The 23,549-nt window shown below is 36.2% G+C and overlaps 1 protein-coding gene across 2 annotated transcripts; it reads right to left on the minus strand.

Annotated features, from left to right (window-relative positions):
• Positions 1–2,447: 2,447 nt before the first annotated feature.
• On the minus strand, positions 2,448–23,080 carry LOC149795127 (M-phase inducer phosphatase 2-like). Of its 2 annotated transcripts, none has more exons than XM_089964041.1 (10): positions 23,030–23,080; positions 16,879–16,909; positions 13,901–14,038; positions 12,751–12,831; positions 11,893–12,069; positions 10,371–10,526; positions 8,952–9,050; positions 7,429–7,559; positions 6,810–6,927; positions 2,448–2,686 (listed from the first exon to the last, which is right to left on the minus strand). In XM_089964041.1, exons 1-10 carry the CDS (start codon positions 23,041–23,043, stop codon positions 2,555–2,557), a joined length of 1,077 nt encoding a protein of 358 aa, XP_089820167.1. In that variant the 5' UTR covers positions 23,044–23,080; the 3' UTR covers positions 2,448–2,554. The 2 variants fall into 2 exon arrangements, with proteins under 2 accessions (XP_089820167.1, XP_089820168.1); XM_089964042.1 differs by lacking the exon at positions 23,030–23,080 and adding an exon at positions 22,055–22,266.
• Positions 23,081–23,549: the final 469 nt, after the last annotated feature.

Here is a 23,549-nt window from a genome sequence, read left to right on the forward strand (position 1 = left end):
CTGAAAGGTCCAAGCTACAAACATGAATTACACCTTATCAATGTGCCACTGAATGGTCTAAACTACAGACCATATGAATTACCCTAATCAATGTGCCACTGAAAGGTCCAAGCTACATATCGTATGAATTACCCCATATCAATGTACCAATGAAAGGTCCAAGCTACAGACAACATGAATTACCTCTTATCAATGTGCCACTGAAAGGTTCAAGCTACAGACAACATGAATTACCTTTATCAATGTGCCACTGAAAGATCCAAGCCACAGATCATATGAATAACCCCATACCAATGTGCCACTGAAAGGTCCAAGCTACAGACAACATGAATTACCCCTTATGAAGTTACCACTGAAAGGTCCAAGCTACAGATTGTATGAATTACCCGATATCAATGTGCCACTGAAAGGTTCAAGCTACAGACAACATGAATTACCCCTTATCAAGTTGCCACTGAAAGATCCAAGCTACAGACAACATAAATTACCTTTATCTATCTACCACTGAAAGGTCCAAGCTACAGATCGTATGAATTACCCCATATCAATGTGCCACTGAAAGGTCCAAGCTACAGACAACATGAATTACCCCTTATCAAGTTGCCACTGAAAGGTCCAAGCTACAGACAACATGAATTACCCTCATCAATTTGCCACTGAAAGGTCCAAGCTACAGATTGTATTAATTACCCCATATCAATGTACCAATGAAAGATCCAAGCTACAGATCGTATTAGCAATCCATTATCAATGTAAAACCGAATGGTCAAAGCAACATATTAGTCTGGTCGATTTCACATGGAAGCCCATGATTCAGCACAGAACATTCGTAAATGTTAATACATTAAAGAATATATATATATATATATATATATATATATATATATATATATATATATATATATAACAAACAATAAGACATCCATCTGACTCTTCAGAACATTTAATGATAACTCAGCTTATATTCTTATATTTACGAGATATTGTAATCTGTACGAATCCCTTCATAGTAACAATACTAATTAATGAAGATAACATTACGGTGTTTACAGGTGCCGAGTAAACACCATAGTTGTAATTATTTTGAGTCATTTTCAATCTGTGTAACCTTTTCAACATTGCGTTATATGAAAACGTATTTCAACATACATTACTTCAAGGTCATTCTTAGTTAACAGTAGAGGAATCAATGATAGAAAGTAATAAAAAAAATATCTGTCCCCTAAACTTTATCCAAAATGAGGCACCATCATTCGACAGTTCTTTTATTCAATGAGTAAAAGAGAAAAGAAAGAAAGGGATGGGAGAGAAGACGTAGAACTAACAAAATTCACGTGAAAAAGCACTATATAAATTATATCAATATAGTTATTATATCACTAATAATATACATAAAGGACTTGAACATTGTAGCAAGTTGATGCACTTCTGTCATAACGTGACGGAAGATCTGTCACGCTGTAATGTGCCTGCATAACTATAACGGCATAATGTGCTGGAAAAACTGGGTCTATGCCGTTTGCGTTTGGATAGATGTTATTCACAAATATACACTGTACATCAGAGTAGATGTATTGTGATTGGTACTTTAACCATGTCGCTGTGTCCTGATAAGTATGACATCGTTTAATGTTTCACCTTACCCATGTCACAACGACCTGATAAACACATCACCGTTTCATCAATAGAAGTATAGCTTCCTAAAGAAGTAAAAGATTTGTTTCTCCTCACGTGTGACTAAACATCTTGCTTTTTTACAATCTTTTGTGTTGAGTCATACAAAAAAATGTATTAAAATGTTCATAAATAAAGTGCACCGTGGTTCCTTCCTGGTTCAGCTGTTTACATCAAATTCAGAATGATAGAAAGAAAGAAAAAAGAAAAATTAGTAACAGTACATAGTTGCAGCAACGAACAAATTCAGTTATATACGACTAAATACATTCACCTTAATGATTAATAAAAACAAGCTATAAATTGAACGAAAATCAATTTGTGTGGATACAAATCGTAAAGAAAAAAATTATATACGGTATAATCTTTCACTTTAAAATTAAGACATAATACAAATCTCTCTCTCTCTCTCTCTCTCTCTCTCTCTCTCTCTCATCCGCCCAAGCGCAGACATTTAATCTGTACATATTTGCACAAAGGTTCAAAACATATTTGTCAGTAAATAGAATAATATATAGGACAGACAGATAAGATATATCGACAGACAGACTGATAGATATATAGACAGACAGACAGATAGATAGATAGATAGATAGAGAGATAGGTCGACATATAGATAATTATACATGCATACATACATACATACATACATACATACATACATACATACATACAATCATACACAGACAGACAGACAGACAGACAGACAGATGATGATGATAGATAGATAGATAGATAGATAGATAGATAGATAGATAGATAGATAGATAGACAGATAGATAGATAGATCATTGCACTAGTCCCTTCATAGCACCACTGGTTGACTTGTTATCAAATGTGATTATAACTACTGCTTCAAGTCCAATGGGCAGCTCTAAGATCACAGAGCTAATCTATTCGGACGAAGTCTTTCTCCTGCAGTCCAAGATTTAGATTTGACTCGGAAGTGACGTAAATCTGTGACATGGTCTTGGTGAAGCATAGGTTTGTATCCACAGGGATCACATAGATCCTGAAAAATAACAGTATCCTTTTTAAATAATTTTACTGATATATCAAAAGAACGAAAACAATCGGAAGTAAGACTGGGATTAAGTACTGGATTCACACACACACGCACACGCACACACGCACGCACGTACGCACGCACACACACACGCACACACACAGACATGCGCACGCGCGCATACACACGCACATTACAAATAATAAGGCTTTTAAAGTGTTGGTATAAAGAAATATAGAATCGATGTTGGAGTTTGGATCGAGGCAAGGAAATCCCAGTCTTGGGGTTACATTATTTGTCTCCCCACGAGGCTTGCCGAAGGCGGAGACATAATCTAACCTCGCGACTGGGATTTCCTTGTCTCGGTCCAAACCCCAACGTAGATTCTTTTTCTCACCCAATAATTTCCTTTAAAGTAAAAAGGAACTTCTCACTTGTGCAATATGGTTCACGCACCAATGTTTACATGTGGTGCATTAATACAAATAAGTTAATGAGGACTGTGGCGTGACCGTGTCATCTGAAGTACACAGTTTTTATGCGTGAGCCAAACAAAAAGCAAAAAAAAAAAATCCATAAAACGTTGCATAGTATTGAGGTATTATCACATTCAATATATGGATGTTATATGAAATTAACAATAAATAGTTAATATTTATTACAAGAAAATATTTCATTTTCATCAGTTCCAATTTAGAAAATTATATTGCAAATAATGAAACGATAATGGACCCATACGGACCCTGGTGGAGAACCATGTGCTAAACATTCAAGTTCACGGATTCTTTGAAAACTTATTTTTCTGTCTTGGAAATATGGCAAGTGCTACAATGAAATTTGCTTATGGATTAATGTGTTGACAGATAAATGATTCCTTCTGGTTGGTAGGCGCATTATATGTCATTAAATACTGTAGGTATATTTTTGATTCAACTGGGGCACAATGGAGATGCTTAACAAAATTAGAGTAAAGCATGTTTGACATAACACATTTCTGGCTGTTACCTAGTTTCCGTAGTTGTTAAGGGAGTTGGGAGCTATGAAGTGTAAAGATCTATAGTCTATGTGCATGGATCAGTGTTTTCTGTCATAGTTCATTTCACATAGCAATGAGAATTTTATCCTATTTATAGCACAGTCAATTTTCAGGTCAGTGTCATTACATGTAGCTAACAGTATATACTTTGTTTCACACGAAGTATTTAAAACTAGTTACGTAGCTTTAGCTACTTTTAATGACGCTGACCTGAAAATGTATTGAGAGCTAGGCCTGCATATAAAATAAAATTGGCGCCATGCTTTGTGGAACGAACTAGCATAATACCAAAAAAGCTCGACATCGTATGCGAGTGTGTCTTTGTCTCTCTCGAAATGTTTTTGTATGGTGTGTTCTCAACGATGGATTTACCTTAAGTATCTATGTTTTTGTTATATATTTGTTGTTGTTGTTGTTGTTTGATTTTAGAACAACTAAGTAAGGCACAGCAAATAACAACAAGTGTTTCGTTTTTTAAAAGTAGTTCTGAGCTCGTGGACACCTTGACTGAGACGTCTGGTCTGAGCTGACTAGACTGTGATACGAAAAGTAAGATTAGCAAAGCAGTTAGATTTCTCTGTCGCATGGGTGAGAAATTTAATATGCCTATATTAAGATTGTTTCAACATTAGGTTATGTTTTAACAATAGGCTATCTCTTCTACATTCTCTAAATATGTGATAAATTTCCACTGATTAATGATTAGCGTTGTAATTAAATAACGATAAAAATATTAATACCCGCCTTCTAAATGAATTAAGCATGGTGCTGAATTTCATCTCTCTCTCTCTCTCTCTCTCTCTCTCTCTCTCTCTCTCTCTCTCTCTTTTGCAAAAGGGAAATATAACAGGAATGGGCAGCGAGAGAAAAACAACAGCTCTTGCAACAGATATCCTTCAAGAAGGGGGTACTTCGTAACTGTTAGGTCTAAGCGTTCAGTGAGATTTAAACACAGATTTAAAAATGCAGATGATATAAAGCTGCATTAGCCATTCGAGATCTGAAGAATACACCGTGTAATCTATTTATTGCTTTGTTTATTTTTATTTTTTTTTCTTCATGTTTTAAAAACCTATTAAAAATAATGACAAAAAGACACAAAAACAAGAAAAGCATTGTTTAATATTAAAATATCCCTAGGCTGCTCTACCCTCCCCCAAACCGTTCTATATCATTGTGTGGGATGGTAAGGCAGCATAATAATCGACCAGTAAAGACACATATGGATGGACAATGAATAAAATTACTCCCCCCCCCCCCCCACTCTCTCTCTCTCTCTCTCTCTCTCGACCTTCGTATAATGATACCAGTGAAAATCCGTTGAAAAACAAACGAGCATGGCAGATTTTCGTTTAATTATACTAGCCGGTAGGCGAAAGCCAGTGCGTTCAATGTTCAAGTATCATGCTGTGATTGTAGTGCTCTACTTTCATCATTCAAACCGTCTTTAATGTATAACTAAGTTTGTCTTATATTTATTAATGAATATGAACTAAAATAGAAGTTCAAAACTATAAGAAGCAACTTCTCAATTTGCAAAAGAAATTGTTATTATTTGCAAAAGATTAAGAACTACAGTTTGTATCGGACACACTGGACAGGGCTGTGCTGATTTCATTCATTCGGTCAATATGTAACTGCTTGTAGTCAATCTTAACTGCGTTGAAAATGCAGGTACGGGTATTTGTATGTGATATAAATCAAATATATATATATATATATATATATATATATATATATATATATATATATATATATATATATATATAGAGAGAGAGAGAGAGAGAGAGAGAGAGAGAGAGAGAGAGAGAGAGAGAGCCATGTCTCTTTTTAATGGAAAATTGAAACATCAGATCTCGCGGTATATCAGTGATACATCGTACATAATATATATATATATATATATATATATATATATATATATATATATATATATATATATATATATATATATATATATATATATATATATATATATATATATATATCTGTGTGTGTGTTAAAATATTTTTACGTACTCTATCTGTGGCGTCTAACGTTGCAACGGGTAGTTTCAAAATCGGAACAAAAGCGGTGAATGATGCCCATGTGCGATTAGAAACAGCGCAGGGTCAACATATTAACAAATAGTTCTATCATTTAGCTATGTCGTGCAGTTCCGTCAATCTAAATTTGTGCGTTTCAGTTCACAGCGAAATTCAGAAGAAATTTATCTGAAGCAAGTGGATTTATGCATCTGATTGCTATTACTTTAGCTCGACTACCGAATCTTTTTTAACTTCTCACCAAATCAATAGTAAATAAGATGTATAACATTCGTTTTAGACCTTTCTAGTATTTATTATTTAACTACCAACAATGTGTAGGAAAAATTAGTTTATACTGCACAAGTCAGTCGAATATTTAGATAAAGTTTCTTGATAAAATTAAGACAATGAAATAACATTAATCTGTGTGTGTGTGTGTGTGTCATAAGAAAGATTGATGCATTATGCAGGTGTTATTTGTGAAATTCGTGCTGTTTTTTTTTATTTATTTTATTTTTATTCTTATTTAGAAGGAAAAAAATTACATTTTAGCGTTAGGGCTCGGTTTTGGGGATTGAGAATCTCCATAGAATTACAACGAAGCCACTGTTCCCTTTGAAAAAAGTACAAATGATCACACTTGTAGTCAGCTCATCAGTAGTTATCACCGGTCATTAAGAGGAGTATGAACGTACTTGTTAGGTTAGATATCTACCTGTGTTAATCTAATTTATTTGGCGATGCGAACTGAATAAAGATTATCTCATATGAATGCTACACTCTCTACTTTCGATCAAGGTTGACTGAATTAATCTGACTTACATACAAATACTACATAACATTGTAAAATAGTATATATATGTTGAGACTTACATGATTCGTTTTCTTTCGTATAGCCTCTTAAACACTGGATATATCAAACAAGTGAAATTAACTTAAGACATAATCACATATCTCCGTTCTGATATTTTTGTTTTCTAACTGAAACTGCTAGAAATATTTTTTTATTTAGTAGCACGACCACTCATTTCTACTCAGATATGAAAGCGCATGAAGGCGCACTGACCTTGTGAGAGTCATAAAAGGTCTTGTACCCTCCTTCCAGCAGGTAGACTTCTGGATAAGTCAGTTGTGGGTAGTCTCCCTTGTGCAGCTCCCTGTCTTGGTTTCTCAGGAAACGGTTACTGAGCGAAACAAGGAAAAGCGTAGATTAGTAGGAGAATAGCTTGGATTAAATTAATAATGAATTTCAGCAATTTAATTGCAATAATCATCCGTGTTGTCAAGCATCTTCTGTTTTGTTACCACTCTTTTTGTAAGCAACGTTGTGATTAGGATGTCAGATGATGGATCAAAGTAAATTCAGCATGACCTATTGTCAAAGACTCGTATTTTATGTTCATCTGACAAATTTAAAGAATGAACTAAAAGGATAAGAAAGTTTTAATACAATCTAACCAGAGTAAAAATTGTGTAAGATCGATATGCTCATTTCCATTCACAAATGGATTGCCCTAAATGTTTTAAACCATTAATAACGTCACATCAGTTGGAGTGGGCCAAGTTTGAGTGAGAGTCAGGAGAAGACTATAGAGGGGTGGAGTGGAGTAGGGTGGGGCGAGGTTAAAGAAGACTATAGAGGGGTGTAGTAGGGTGGGGAGAGGTGGAAGAAGAGTCTAACTTACAGTTTAGGACCTCTTTCTGATGAGAATTCACAGTGGAAAATAAGAATGTTTCTCTTGGTACTGGAACATGAAAACATGGGTCGATACAACAGCGTTTGAACCTCTTCTCTTCTGTACATGTTGATGGCACCCTTGAGAATAATAATAATAATAATAATAATAATAATAATAATAATAACGATTGAAGCATTAACAACTACAATTCTGTGTTTCTTTTAGTCATCTGCACCGAAGCCTGAAAAGTGTTTTGGATAAGTCATAGAGGATAAGGACTGCCACAGGAGTAAATGTCCATATAGTATGTGCATTTATATGTTAAACCCAGTAAGATCAGCGGTATACCGACATCTAGTTTCCTGAAGGAAGCGTTCAATATCAGTTAAGTTATATATATATAACTTTGTATTTGTCTAGGTCTGACATGCGTTGACCCTTGCGTCATTGATTATACACTCCAGTACCATGACGTATCAGACAGAGAAAAACTCAAGTCATTTGACAGTTTCGTAAAATACGTAATAACATAGGCCCTACCCAACGGCTGTTATGGTAATTCGAAAAGTGTTGGCAAAATCAACACATACATGACTATTATTCACCCATGCACCAAGTTTTGCTTAAACGTTGTTAGAGTAGTCCAAAGATTTTACACATGTACGCACTGACAGACTATGACAATATTTCTACACTGCTTTGAAGCGTGTGGATAACAGTCATGATGATGATGACTTAGGCGACGAAGAGGAGAATAATAAGAAAAGAGCACGAAGAAAAAGAAATAGTAAGGTGGTAAAGTAATACAAACAGTATAAATAAAGGCATCAAATTATTCATTCATGGACCAATTCATTCCTTCATCTTACATGATCTTTGTTCTCTTCTATACAATAACGTGTTTGTTTATTTACGTCATAGCTCAATTGGCCTCAAGGGCTATTTTGAAACTTATATAACTGAATATCTACCCCTATATATCCATCAGCTTCACACACCCTAACATGAGATCAAAATTACGAAATTGTTGCTACAATCTCTATCCGAATGGCTATAGTTAACCCAAATTACACGTGTTTAGCTTTAGCATTGCAGTATTATTTTAAGAGCACTACACACGTACGGATTGCATCACAAAATCCCAACCAGTCTCTGAAAGTATGAGGGCCATAATTGCACTGGCAAAGATCATAAAGATAACGATGAGAGGAGACATATTTAGAATTAAAGAACAAGAAGATATATGGAGATTAAAAATGAATAAGCATAGAGTATCAATGACGGCACCTAGTTAGTCATCCATTCATGAATGCAGTCCGTCATCGATCAATTGATTTCGTTTTATATCTCCTCTGCAACAAATCAGTTTTGTTTACTTAATTGTTTGCTCTAGTGATCTCAGATTGGCAGTTTTGATATGAAATTATAACCTCTATTGTTCTTAATTATCTTGATTTAATTCGTTAATTTATTCATTCGTTATAAGTTATTGCCGTCTTTCTTTCTTTGATATACTTTCTTGAACTGACCTTAATATGTCCAGCTTCATACTCATAAGGATATCGACAATCAATGATTGTACAGCTCTCCACTTGATCAGAATATTTTCCCTTGAGAACATCTGCGACCTAAAAGAATGAGGGTGTGGTCAGTTAGTCATTTTTATAAGGATATTTGCAAAGGATATTTTCAGTCAAAGATTGTACAGCTCTCCACTGGATGTCTGCGGCGGTTCGAGTCTAAGATTCAGCCAATGTGGGCATGTGAGAAAGCTTGCCAGTAGCTTCTCGTGGGTCGGTGGTTCTTTCCGGGGTTTTCCGGGTTCTTCCTCCACCATTAATACTGGCCGCCATGTATAGCCCTATCGTGCTGAAAAATGGCGTTAAACCCCACAACAACAACAACAACTCTCCACTGGATTAGAATATTTTCCCTTCAAAACCTACAATAACGGATGGTCAGTTAGTAATATTCTTATGGATATCGGCAGTCAGTAACTGCAGCATTCTCCACTTGATCAGTGTATCTTCACTCCAGGACGTCTGCTAGCTGCAACAATGTGGTAAATTAAAAAAAAAATTTCAAGTCAACAGATGATAGCGTCGTAAAAATCGGAGATTTAGGCATGCCATTTAATATGTGAATGGCTGTTAACATTCATATGAAAAGCATTTGAAGAAGGCATGATTCTCCATGAATGAAATTCGCTTATGGCGTATTTGATTACAACTAGTCCGAGATTTACTTTATAATCCTATATGGACTTGTGAAACCATACGAACAATAATACTCTCGTGATTTTCGAGTCTTGTTATCCCATCTAACGACTCGCTAATCGTGAGGTCCAAAACCAAGGGCATTTACAAAAGAATATTTTTAATTTCACTGCCTTTCAAACTATACAGATTCTGATAGTGGTATTTAAGAAAAGATCTCGTTTTTATTTGATTCAGACATCGCCAAACCAATTATTTGACGGTCTGCCCCTGGTTCGACTGGTTCCTTTTTTATGTCAAAAAAAGGTGTCGGTTTTTTATATTGTAAAAAATGGCGAAATTATATGCTTGAATTTGTGCTTTTATTGTAATATTGCGCATACCCAAGTTGATTCAGATTTCTGATCTTAATATTTGTTTCTGCTACGAGAAATTTTAATAATTATCGGGCTGTTTGCATTTAAGACATAACTCTTTACAGACATCGTGAAAAGTAACATCAACAGCCGTTATTTAACAAGAAAGTTGTGGTAAAGAAGGTATCACTTGTTCGATGTTATTTCTCTAACACAAAATAACTGATCTTGGGAGGAAGGCAACGCATTAATAAATAATTAATAACGATTAGTGAATAACACAATATGACGAAGAAGAAATATGACATATTAATGTTTTGTTCATTTGTTTGCTTTGTTTTGGAGTTTGTTACTCTTTATTATATTTATTTTTTACCGTATTTGGTGACAGTAACTTCAGATCGCTGTGTTTTCCCCGAACAGTTGGCAGGCAGTAGGGTTTGGAGCCGTCCGCTATGAACTCTGTCTCCCCACACAGCTTGTCCACTGCATCAACAATGGTAGTCTTTGGACTATATTCAGTCACGGAAATCTGCAGATAATTGGAATGAAATATTTAAAGACACGTGTTAATTTGCAAACTACTGAAGTTACCAGCAACTCTTCTCGTTTCAGTGAAAATTATTCAAAACTTCATTATTTAGTGTTCCTGCATATATAAAGAAAAACAAATGTGCAAGTCGGCGATTTTATTAGCAGTTTGAATCTTGACAATATGTAATAACTGTGACACATTAACTTGCATTTCTAGCTCTTCATATACAATGTTACGTAACTTAGCTTTGACGTATTTTGTACTTGAACTTGCAATTTTGCTATATTCGTATCTTAACTGAACATTTTTGGTTTTGGTGTTTTACGGACTGCAAAACGGATTGGTTATTTTGTCCCACGGCATTTGGAGCAAGGTGCCTTGCCCAAGGACACATCACAGTAGCCGACCCCAGCTGATTCGATTGTAGGATCCACATCCGCACTCTTGGCCACTCTCGGAGTCAGCTTGCTAACCACTGATTCACTGCAACTATTCCTCCATTTGTTCCAAGGATGCACACAGGATACTTTACATCTCTGAGCTCGCAAGACTGTGGAGTCATCTGTTCGAAATGTAGTCACCTTCTGTAGATAAATATAATGGCTCTTGCACTGGTGACAAACAAGTGACTTCGATCGAATACTCAACAGGACAAATCTCTAGTATTAGAAACGTATCGAAAATAACGGTACTCTTTAAGTTGACCCCAAGACCTGCTTCAGTGTGAGGCATCGTGAGTAAAAAGAGACTCGTGCATGGTTCACAACGCTTCAAGATCCGTGGTTCCGTATATAACGAGCGTCCGTATGGTGATTCTGTCGTAATAATGGCTGAGTCATCGCTCCCGAAAGGTAAGCACCACTTTACCGTTTCAGACCTTCGTTATTTCACCACTTGAGAGGTTTTCTCCCCCATTCAGGAAAGGTCAACTGCACCATGCCTCATCAAATGTAGTATTCTGGTGTGTGTGTGTGTGTGATTACATTTTCAATTATTCAGTCATATTGCTACCATGCTTACAGTGTGGCAGTTTATAGTGATGTCTAGCACTGGGGCATCATGCCGCAGACATGTAGCGTGATGTCCTACCCAGTCACATTATCCTGACACCAGGCAGACCAGTCCTACCACTAACCTCTTAATGCTAAGCGCCAAGCGAGGCAGCTGTTAGTACCACTTTTATAAGTCTTTGATATGACTCGGTCGGGTTTCGAACACACGACCTCCAGCATCCGAAGCGGACTCTCTAACCACTAGGCCACCGGAGCGGTCGGATTATATCTCTTATTAAGCGTATTGACTTTTGTTCACTGTAAAATGCAACATCTCAAATGATACGTAAATTTGTAAATCTGCATCTTACCTGAGATAAATGCTTGGCCTTTGGGGTAGTCAATGTTTCATCACGTAAGCGCTTGGCACCTGGTGAGATATCGTCGACATTATTATCGGCTGGACGCTTGGGTGTGAACAAGGATCTATTGATGTCAAAGGAATAGAAGCGTCCAAGCGGTTTTCGAACCGGCCTCTTTATCTGAAACTGATAACAAAAATATTTTGGAAAGAGGGTGGATATGATAAAATTTTCTAAAGTCATATTTCCTTCCAAACTTTACTCATAAATAGACACTTGAGTCTTGTATTTTTTATAAGGTAAATCGAATCAGCTCTATACAGCGGTCAGATAATATAGCTTACTGCACTTTCAGACTTTGTTATGAAAAAAGAGAAAATGCATTTTGTTTATATGTGCAAAATGCAGTATTCTCTTATTATTTCTTCAAACAAACAATGGCTAGAAGAATAATCTGACCGACAGTAAGAGTAAACCATTAAAGAAAATTTGAAGTATCATAGTGTGACCTTGACCGTAAATCAACAAAAGTTCTAAATTTAGTATTTGTACAAAGTATACATGCTTTACATGCTTTGAACCACGGGATGGATTAAGTGCAGATGTCAAGATTCAAAGTGACCTATATCCCATAGCAGTTAGCTAGTAATACCAATGACTAAAGTTTGACGTTTTTAACATTTTCAATTAGATAAATTACACAATCGACCGTCAAACCTTTTTCATCTTAAGAAATTTAAAACAGAAATTCGGAAAAGTAATCTGAAAATAACACATTCATCAAAAATCTATACTTATTCGCCAAGGAGGCAAAGGACGTGACACTTTAGCAAAGAAATGAGCGATTGAGAGGGGGAAGAAACATACCTCTTCTTGAAAAGAATTATCTATCATGCTGAGATTTTCTTCTATGGCCATGGCTAACTTAGAACAGGAACTGGGCGCACACTGCATGACATTTTGAAGTGAAAAAAAAAGGTATTTTAGTCACTCCTTCAGAAACAGTTACAAGTAATCATACATCACTTCCAATACATTGGACTTTGAATCAGACATTACAACACGAATAAACAGCTTGCTCGTGTCGTGACCGTCTGTGATTGAAGAATCAATATTTTCTTGCTCGAGACGATTCAAAATATAAACATAATTGCTATTGAAAACATTTAAAAATACATGGCATATATATACATGTATATATATATATATATATATATATATATATATATATATATATATATATATATATATATATATATATATATAAGAATTACACATTGCAAATTTTAACGATCCTTTGCCATGGGAGGATAGGGGGTGGGTGGAGTGAGCATAAGCAAACTGGTTTCCGTGAAGGTCACTGACATAAATTTTAAAAAGGTAGGAGAGAATTAAACTATAAGCGACTTATTTAGCATTGAATGCTTAAAATTGTCTCCCTTTCATAACATATACATGCTACAAATATTTTAATATATTTCAAAAGCGATCATTTTTGTCCTTTTGTTTCTTCATGAATTACCAAAAATTGTTCACTATAAAAATGACTATTGAAATGGCTAGTAAAGGACTCGTACTGTCCTATATTTATTATATATCTTAACAATGATGGAGGAAGCATTTTACGGTGGGAACATTTAAGTTGATTGAAAAGTCAAGAGATATTGAAAATATATTGAAAAGTCAAGAGATATTTGACGATTAAGCATCGTTCTTGCCACTCTAACTTTCAGAACTAAAGAGAAGCATTAAAAGATTGACAAAGACAATTGTATAGCTTATCTGAAAACTAAAAATCATAATGTATGAAGGACAATGATAAAATAGCATGGACATATCCATGGGTCAACTCTGAAAGAGGAATTCGCGATAATGATAAGATCCAGTGGAACAAAAGAGAAACCTTCGGTTAATAAGAATGACAAGAGTCATTTTCAGCCTCAGCACATCACCTCACACTCGCCAGACTCACCGTCCTGTAAGGTAATTGACTTTATCCAATCTATTATTTTCTTACATTGAATGAGAGGTTGGTGGACTTTCCCGGAGAAGCCTCGTGGTTATCTCCCTTGCCTTCTGGCGTCAGAAGAGATTCCAGGTCGTCAAGATTAAAACTGCTGTCACACTTGGCAGGGGTAGAAGCCATGCTTGGTACCTGAGAAAAATAATAATCTTACAAATAAGGACTAGAATTGGAAAGAAGTGGGGGACTCCCTGTTTTTTTTTTTTAAGTTTCAGCCTCAACAAAGCACATTTAGGTTTATACTGTCTTGATTTCCTCTTTGAGATAGGATAACAATATAATGTTAAGCTTTTTCTCTGTTTAAGGTTATGTCATAATAATGACGTATAAATCACTATATGATAGAGTCCTATAGAACAAAGATCTACCTATCTAATGTCTAAAGTTTTAAAAGAATTTGACTCATGGCTTCATCAATACAACAATTCGCCAGACTACATTTTTAAAGTCACTTTCGACGGTAACAATGATTTTGAATTTCTTTTAAAACAATTTCTTTTCTGACCGGAAACTATCATTAATAAAAATTGGTTTAAGGCTAATACCATTAACATCTCATATGGATGCGATCTCAATTTGTTAATCGGCTAAACATTGGCCCCACCATAAAAAATATTTATAAAAATTAGTAAAATCCCATATCTATGGTCTTTTAGAAGTAGGAATTCTATTAAATTATGTAACCCATTATCTCTATATAACCTATTATAAGTGTATAACCAATTATAAATGTAAAACCCATTATAAGTGTATGACTCATTAAAAGTGTATAACTTATCATAAATATAAAACCCATTATAAGTGTGTAAGTGTATAAGTGTGTAACCGATTTTAAGTATATAACCCGTTATAAGTATAGAACCCGTTATAAATATATAACCCATTATAAGTATATAACCCGTTATAAATATAGAACCCGTTATAAATATAGAACCCGTTAGAAATATAGAACCCATTATAAGTATATTATCCATTATAAGTATATAACTCATTATAAGCATATAACCCATTTTAAGTATATAACTCATTAATGGTGCACGTTGTTGTTATAGGCTTAACGTAATCTTTCAGCACATGATAGGCAAGACATGACGGACAGTATATCTGATGGAAGAAGAATCACCGACATAATGGAAGCTACTGGACCAAGCGCCCGCACATAGACGCACCCCCCTCCCCCACCCGAATGCCCACGCTGGCTGAACCTAGGACTCAAACCACACGGAGCGAGATGACATGTTAGTGATCCGCAAATGCGAGTGCCTTAGATCACTCGGCCAACCGAGATCCCCCATTATTAGTATATAACACATTATAAGTATTATAATACTACCATTATAATTATATATGCTTGATGACTGTTTTTTTTTTAAGTTTAAACAGCTCTATTCGGTTTTAAAAGTACGCTTTGTTCTCGACTATGTGATGTATACGGTTCATGAGCTCTATGCGGGTTTGTAAAACATCATGGGCGGTTACGGATACTGGAAGACCTCGAGCCAAATAAAATCATCTCGTATGTACTCGCGTATAAGTCTAACTCTACTGCAAAGAGTACGGACCCAGAACTGCGTCGCATAATGAGCCGACAGACTTTGGACTGTTGGTTTTTTTATGATTAATAAATAAAACATGCAACACATGGATATGATCTAATGGGAGTTTTGCTACGGCCAATCACGGTCTGTGTTGCTTGTAATTGGGTCCGACTTGTATGCAAGTACATATGGCGCCTTTCTCGTGAATGGCTACTTTTAATATTCAACCTTTTTATATATATAAAGCAGCCACTAACTTATAACAAGAATAATGCATATGTAAACCACAATTTGTATGAAGAAAAAAATTAATTTATCAATTTGGCATAAAGAGTTGAATTATAAAAGGGCTGGTTCATTTAGCATAAATATACCTGATCTTTCGTGTATATATATATATATATATATATATATATATATATATATATATATATATATATATATATATATATATATATATATACTGAAACGTGTACTTTATCTTACACTTAAAGGGATGGGAATCGACGTAACCCTACGAATAATCGTCTCCAGACACGCAGCTGGCAATCAATCAAATTTGTGTTACCAGACATTATACTATTTGAACTTAGGCTGTTTACAAACTATATTAACCCGCAAACGGGGGCGTACTATATAGGCATCACCACCACCCCGCTCCCCCTCCCACGAACATTTGTGAGATTTGGATAGAAAAGTCTTTGGGATTTTAACATGCTATTATGTCACGGCTTAAGTGTTATCTTAGTTGATAAGGACATACACTATTTGGTATTAGATTTTAAATGTGTAACCTCCCACCCCACAACTCGCCGACTTCTGCATCAACATTCTTGAACATATCGTGTATAATGTTTTTGATGTTATACAGCGTGAATATATATGTAAGATATAATGAATCAATTCGAGTTAGAAATGTAGCGTTGTGTAATAATGATCCAAAATATAATTAAAGTGTAGTTATCAAAATCTTGTATAATACAGATGATTGGTGAAAGTCCAAGATAAGCGTTAAATACGTTAAGTAGGGAAGAATCACTGATGAATTAAGGAGCATCCAAACTAAAGATTATAAAAACAAATGAAAGAATTGCATTGAAACACATCGTTTAATTAAAGATGAATGCAAGTTTTATAGATATTATTAGATAAATACGAAAAAATACTGAGATTAATTGCGTTTGACTCCGTAAATTTCTTGTTAACTGACTTTCATCCAGCCGTAAAGTTTGTTGTCACTACTCCCATTATAGCCTACATAATAGCCTCCAACTCCACCCCGCGTAAAGAAAGGTACAAGAAAATATGGAATTATTACTGAATTAAACCACTTTTCTAAGGCATTGTCTCTCATGAAGTCATCATGATGAAAATTGCTAAATAAATGCTTTGAACAAAATAAAAACGAAAAAAAAAAAAAAGTTCTCTACCTACCGGAGATTCTTCGCCTTTAAATAAACGGAGTCTGGAAAAAGAACAAGCAAAATATTTAGACATGATGCAACACTGAATACATGTTGAAATGAAATAGGCCTATTTATTTTTAAAATTATATTTGAAACACTTTTTTAGGCGATAAAACTATAATATAGTAAACTGAAAAGATAGGGAGAGTGACCAGTGGATGATCTACAACGGAACATATAGAAAAACGAAAGATGAACAAAGACAGCAAACACGACGGATAGAAAGAAAGCTTGCAAATTTACTCAGGTGCATTTTGGATACGTTCATGAACCTTGTCAGATGAAATATGGATAAACTGGTAAACCTTGTCATGTGAGATATGGACAGATTCGTAAAACTTGTCAGGTGCATGTGGATATATTTGTAAACCTTGTCAGGTGCATATGGATAGATAGGAAATCTAGTCATGCGCATGCGAATAAATTTATAAGTGCAACTGGACTGAATTTTAAACGTTGACAGGTACATATGGATAGATTCGTAAACATTGTCACGTACATATGGATAGATTCGTAACCCTTGTCAGGTGCAGATAGATAGATCGTAAACCTTGTCAGGTGCTTATAGATCGATTCGTAAATCTTGCCATGTGCATCTGGATAAATGTGTAGGGGGAAATTGGATAGATTTGTAATCCTTGTCAGGTACATATGGACAGATTCGTAAACCTTGTAACTTGCACACGCCTGAAGCCAAATATCAAAATGACGTGTCGTATAAACAATACCCACTATTAAATATATGTCTATTATGTCTAATGTAACAAGCTTGTATTAATGTCAATCAACCTGAAAATGTAAAGAGTACAATCATCTCTGTCCATTAAATAATAGTGTAAACCTACCACCACCATCCACCCCAAAAATAAAAAGCCCTCCCCCCCCCAAAAAAAAAAAACGGAATGGTTGCGGTGTGTTTAAGTTTAGCAATAAATACAACAAACTGGTAATTCTGATCTATGTTGGATTACTGCGAGAATGCAGAATAAAGCCATTGACCGACAATAAGATAATGGTCAACAAGGTCAAACATATTTGTGCGGGTACTTGTAAAACTACCTTCTCAACAGTAAATACTGTTTACTTAGCTAGTCCTGTTTTGTTTTGGCTTCTGTATATACTGTTTGCGTGAAAATATGTTACTAATAGGGTTATGATTTCTGTCAGACACGTTCCGAAAGAAAAAAAAGACCCTGTCAGGTGCTTGAAACATAAATTTTACATGTTATTTAAACGACTTAAAACAATGTTGAACTGAGTCTAAAAAATATTATTTATTTTTACAATGACAGCGTATTTAATCCGGATTGTTTAAAAAAAAAAATTTTTTGGGAGGGGAGGAGGGGAGGGTGGCCGGCTGGCAGAGTGGTATAAAGTGCTCGCCTGTACCGATCACCGCCATCTCACCTCTGTTCATGTAGGTATTTGAGAAAGCTGCCAGTAGCTCTCCGTTGAGTCGGTGGTTCTTACCGGGGGATCTCTCCGGATTCTTTATCCACCAGTTATACTGGCCGCCATGTATGGCCTATCTTGCGCTGAGAAATGGCGTTAAACCCCAAAACACCACCAACAACAAGAATAACAACGACAATCCAGAATTAGTTGTAATAATAAGCGAAATTTTGCTTAATAAAAGGGTAAACTTAAAAGAAAAACTAAAACACAATGTCATTAAAGGATAGGTATCGATTATCGGTTGCAATACCCAAATTGCTATTAAAATAAAATAAGAATGCACATTAAAATGGTGTGCATAGCACGCGACACAACGAAACAGTAATCCAAAGAGCCAGCTGAAAAGAAAATAAAAACATTTGCTGTTGATACAGTTGTTGTTATTCTTTTTGTTATTTATGTTGATGCTGATGATGATTATGACGATTTAGAGAATTACCAGAAGCCAGAACCTTCGTCGCTAACCCTGAACCATTAAATAAAATTAGGCCGGTACGAATTAGATGTAATAAGAACAACGACAACCAAGTTGATTGGGGTGGGGGTGATAATGGTGACGTAGGAAATTGTGAGGGTAGACACAGGGATTAGGCATTATGCACCTATAACTAGACGTTTTATTTTGTTTGTCTCTAACATGATATAAAACGAAAGACGTCTACAGTAAAAGAGAATAATATGAGATAAAAACCGGAGACAGTACTAGAGCTTGATACCAGATAAAAACAAGATACATTACTAGACTATGATATGAAAGAAACACCGGCTACAATGCTTGAACAAGATATCAGATGAAAGTGTGCTACATTACTAAAGCATGATAACAGATGTTGTTGTTGTTGTTGTTGTAGGGTTTAACGTCATTTTCAGCACACGATAGGCTATACATGGCGGCCAGTATTAATGGTGGAGGAAGAACCCGGGAAAGCCACGGAAAGAACCACCGACCCACGAGAAGCTACTGGCAAGCTTTCTCACATACCCACCTTAGCCGAATCCGAGACTCGAACCCAAGCAGACAGAGGTGAGATGGCAGTGATCCGTAACGGAGAGCGCTTTAGACCACTCGGCCACTCGGAGCCCCCGATAACAGATGAAAGCCTGCTTCAACAGCAGATCATGATATCGGATGAAAGCCTGCCTCATTACTAGAACATGATATCGGATGAAAGCCTGCCTCAGTACTAGAACATGATATAGGACGAAAGCCTGCCTCAGTACTAGAACATGATATCGGATGAAAGCCTGCCTCAGTATTAGAACATGATATAGGACGAAAGCCTATCTCAGTACTAGAACATGATATCGGATGAAAGCCTGCCTCAGTACTATAGCATGATGTAGGACGAAAGCATGCCTCATTACTAGAACATGATATAGGATGAAAGCCTGCCTCAGTACTAGAACATGATATCGGATGAAAGCCAGCCTCAGTACTAGAGCTTGATATAAGATGAAAGCCTGCCTCAGTACTAGAACATGATATAAGATGAAAGCCTGCCTCAGTACTAGAACATGATATAGGATGAAAGCCTGCCTCAGTACTAGAACATGATATAGGACGAAAGTCTGTCTTAGTACTAGAACATGATATCGGATGAAAGCCTGCCTCAGTACTAGATCATGATATCGGATGAAAGCCCGCCTCATTACTAGAACATGATATAGGATGAAAGCCTGCCTCAGTACTAGAACATGATATCGGATGAAACCCTGCCTCAGTACTAGAACATGATATCGGGTGAAAGCCTGCCTCTGTACTAGAGCATGATATCGGATGAAAGCCTGCCTCAGTACTAGAACATGATATCGGATAAAAGCCTGCCTCAGTACTAGAACATGATATCGGATTAAAGCCTGCCTCAGTACTAGAACATAATATAGGACGAAAGCCTGCCTCAGTACTAGAACATGATATCGGATGAAAGCCTGCCTCAGTACTTGAGCATGATATAGGACGAAAGCCTGCCTCAGTACTAGAACATGATATAGGATGAAAGCCCGCCTCAGTACTAGAACATATCGGATGAAAGCCTGCCTCAGTACTAGAACGTGATATCGGATGAAAGCCTGCCTCAGTACTAGAGCATGATATAGGATGAAAGCCTGCCTCAGTACTAGAACATGATATCGGATGAAAGCCTGCTTCAGTACCAGAACATGATACAGGATGAAAGCCCGCCTCAGTACTAGAACATGATATAGGACGAAAGCCTGCCTCAGTAATAGAACATAATATCGGATGAAACCCTGCCTCAGTACAAGAACATATCAGATGAAAGCCTGCCTAAGTACTAGAGCATATCGGATGAAAGCCTGCCTCAGTACTAGAACGTGATATCGGATGAAAGCCTGCCTCAGTACTAGAGCATGATATCGGACGAAAGCCTACCTCAGTACTAGAACATGATATAGTATGAAAGCCTGCCTCAGTACTAGAACATGATATCGGATGAAAGCCTGCCTCAGTACAAGAACATGATATAGGATGAAACCCCGCCTTAGTACTAGAACACATCAGATGAAAGCCTGCCTCAGTACTAGAACACGATATCGGATGAAAGCCTGCCTTAGTAATAGAACATAATATCGGATGAAAGCCTGCCTCAGTACTAGAACATGATATCGGATGAAAGCCTGCCTCAGTACTAGAGCATATCGGATGAAAGCCTGCCTCAGTACTAGAACACGATATCGGATGAAAGCCTGCCTCGGTACTAGAGCATGATATAGGACGAAAGCCTGCCTCAGCACTAGAACATGATATAGGATGAAAGCCCGCCTCAGTACTAGAAAATATCGGTTGAAAGCCTGCCTCAGTACTAGAGCATGATATAGGATACAAGCCTGCTACAGTACTAGAGCATGATATCGGATGAAAGCCTGCTTCAGTACTAGAACATGATATCAGACAAAAACCGGCTACATTACTAGAACACGATATCAGACTTAAATTAGATACAGCACTAGAAAATGAAAGTCTGCTACAATACTAGATCATGATATCAAATGAAAGCCTGCTACAGTACCACAGGATGATATCGAATGATAGCCTGCTGCAGTACTAGAGAATGAACGCCATCTACAGTACCATAGCATGATATCAAATGTAAGCCTGCTACAGTACTCTATAATGAAAAACTGCTTCAGTACTATAGCATTATATCAGCTGAAACCTTGCTTCAGTACTATAGCATTATATCAGATGAAACCTTGCTTCAGTACTATAGCATATCAGATGAAACCTTGCTACAGTATCATAGCATGATATCAAATATAAGCCTGCTACAGTACTCTATAATGAAAAACTGCTTCAGTACTATAGCATTATATCAGATGAAACCTTGCTACAGTACTAGAGCATGATATCAGAATAAAGCCTGCTACAATGCTGGAGCTTGATATCAGATGAAAGTCAGTGCATTACTAGCATATAATACTTCCGGAACATCCACAACGAGCTAACAAAGATATTAACGGAGGTTTGGTAATGCAGCGATAGCTATGATGATTGTGATACTGGTGTTTGTGTTGGTTGTGATAGTTTGGCAAAGGTGGCGATAGGTTTCGTAATGCAAAAATAATAATGATGGTGCTTCTGGTTGTGGTGGTGGCGGCGATAACGGTAGTTGTGATAATGACGATATGGTGATTTGATAATAATAATAATAATAATAATAATAACTTACCTTGCCATTCTTTCCTGACTGTATATTTATATAGTTCATATCAACTTTCCACAGATAGTCGAAACTAGATTTATCAAATTTACACTTCGTATCTAATGCCTGTCAAGTACCCATGCATCGCATATTTCTGTTTCTTCATGAATCGGCTGAGACCCATTCTGGCAGTGCATTATATTGAACTGATGTGGTACGAGTGTTTATTCAGCGATGACTTCCAGCGTGAGTCTTTAATCCAGTTAGAAACACGGAGAATGTGAGTACCAGATGTCACGTTGGCCTTGTAATCAAGGGGACAGTAGGCGGATATTTAGGACCAATCAATAACCCGACGTGTGACTGGGTTAGAGGGTAAACAATCATTAATCGGCAGTGGCAATAAAAAAATGTTTTTTCCACCTTGCTATCTAAAGCCAAATAACGCATCCAGATTTGGTGCACCCTAGCTCAGGTATATGTAAAAACAATTAAATTCCATACGATGGTGGACTATTTTGATAGCTTAAACAAGAAACATCAATAAATAAATACAATTAACATACATACATACATACATACATACATACATACATACATACACACTCTCATAAATTTATGATTTTTATCAAAATGTATACGTAAAGAGTCTGAGATGTCACATTTTTTTAAATATATTGGCCAATTAACTACTTAGTTTTATGCTAGAAAGGAAACAGGAAGAAAGATCGAGATGTAGCTATTCCAATTTGGCTTTCTATTCATTGACAATAGGCCAAAGGGAATTATTATTATTATTATTATTATTATTATTATTATTATTATTATTATTAGTATTGTTGTTGTTGTTGTTGTTGTTGTTGTTTTTATTTGTAGTTTGTGCATACATGCTATAAAATGAATTTTACTATACATTGTTTGGCTGTTGTGTACTACTAACAAAAATTAGTGGAACTAAAACTGACTTTACGAAATTTACAGCAGAACACTGAAATTACTTACCTATAGGATGCCATTTTCAAAGTATAGGGTTTTCAGAAATTTGTCCAAGTCTGAAACACAAAGATTTAGTATAGGAGAGAACCCCAACACCTTAAGTGAGAAAGAGAATACTAAGTCAATCTAAAGGATTATGGGTAATCCCTTTACCCGACAATCACTTTTTGTGATTAAGAGCTGATATTGGGAAGTAGTTGTCAGATTAAAATATTGTTCAATGGTACCGCTAATTGCATTGTCCTACTCTCTTACTTTCCTTTCCTCAAATCCTGCATTATTGACTGGTTGACTTGCTCGTCTCACGTTAGGTTCTCCTTGAAAGTGACAAAGGCAGCATGGACGGGAAATAAGCATTGAGGTGAAAGCCCCCTTTCATCTTGATTGGTTTTCAATGTCAGTAAGGTGAGATAATTTACTCATGCCACGCGATCATGTTACACACACACACACGCATGCACACACGTACGCACGCACGCACACACACTCATACACACACACACTCGTACACACACACACATACATA

This window comes from Sinohyriopsis cumingii, chromosome 7 (genome assembly GCF_028554795.1).
Source record: "Sinohyriopsis cumingii isolate HCF-2022 chromosome 7, ASM2855479v2, whole genome shotgun sequence".
Lineage (NCBI taxonomy): Eukaryota > Metazoa > Mollusca > Bivalvia > Unionida > Unionidae > Sinohyriopsis > Sinohyriopsis cumingii.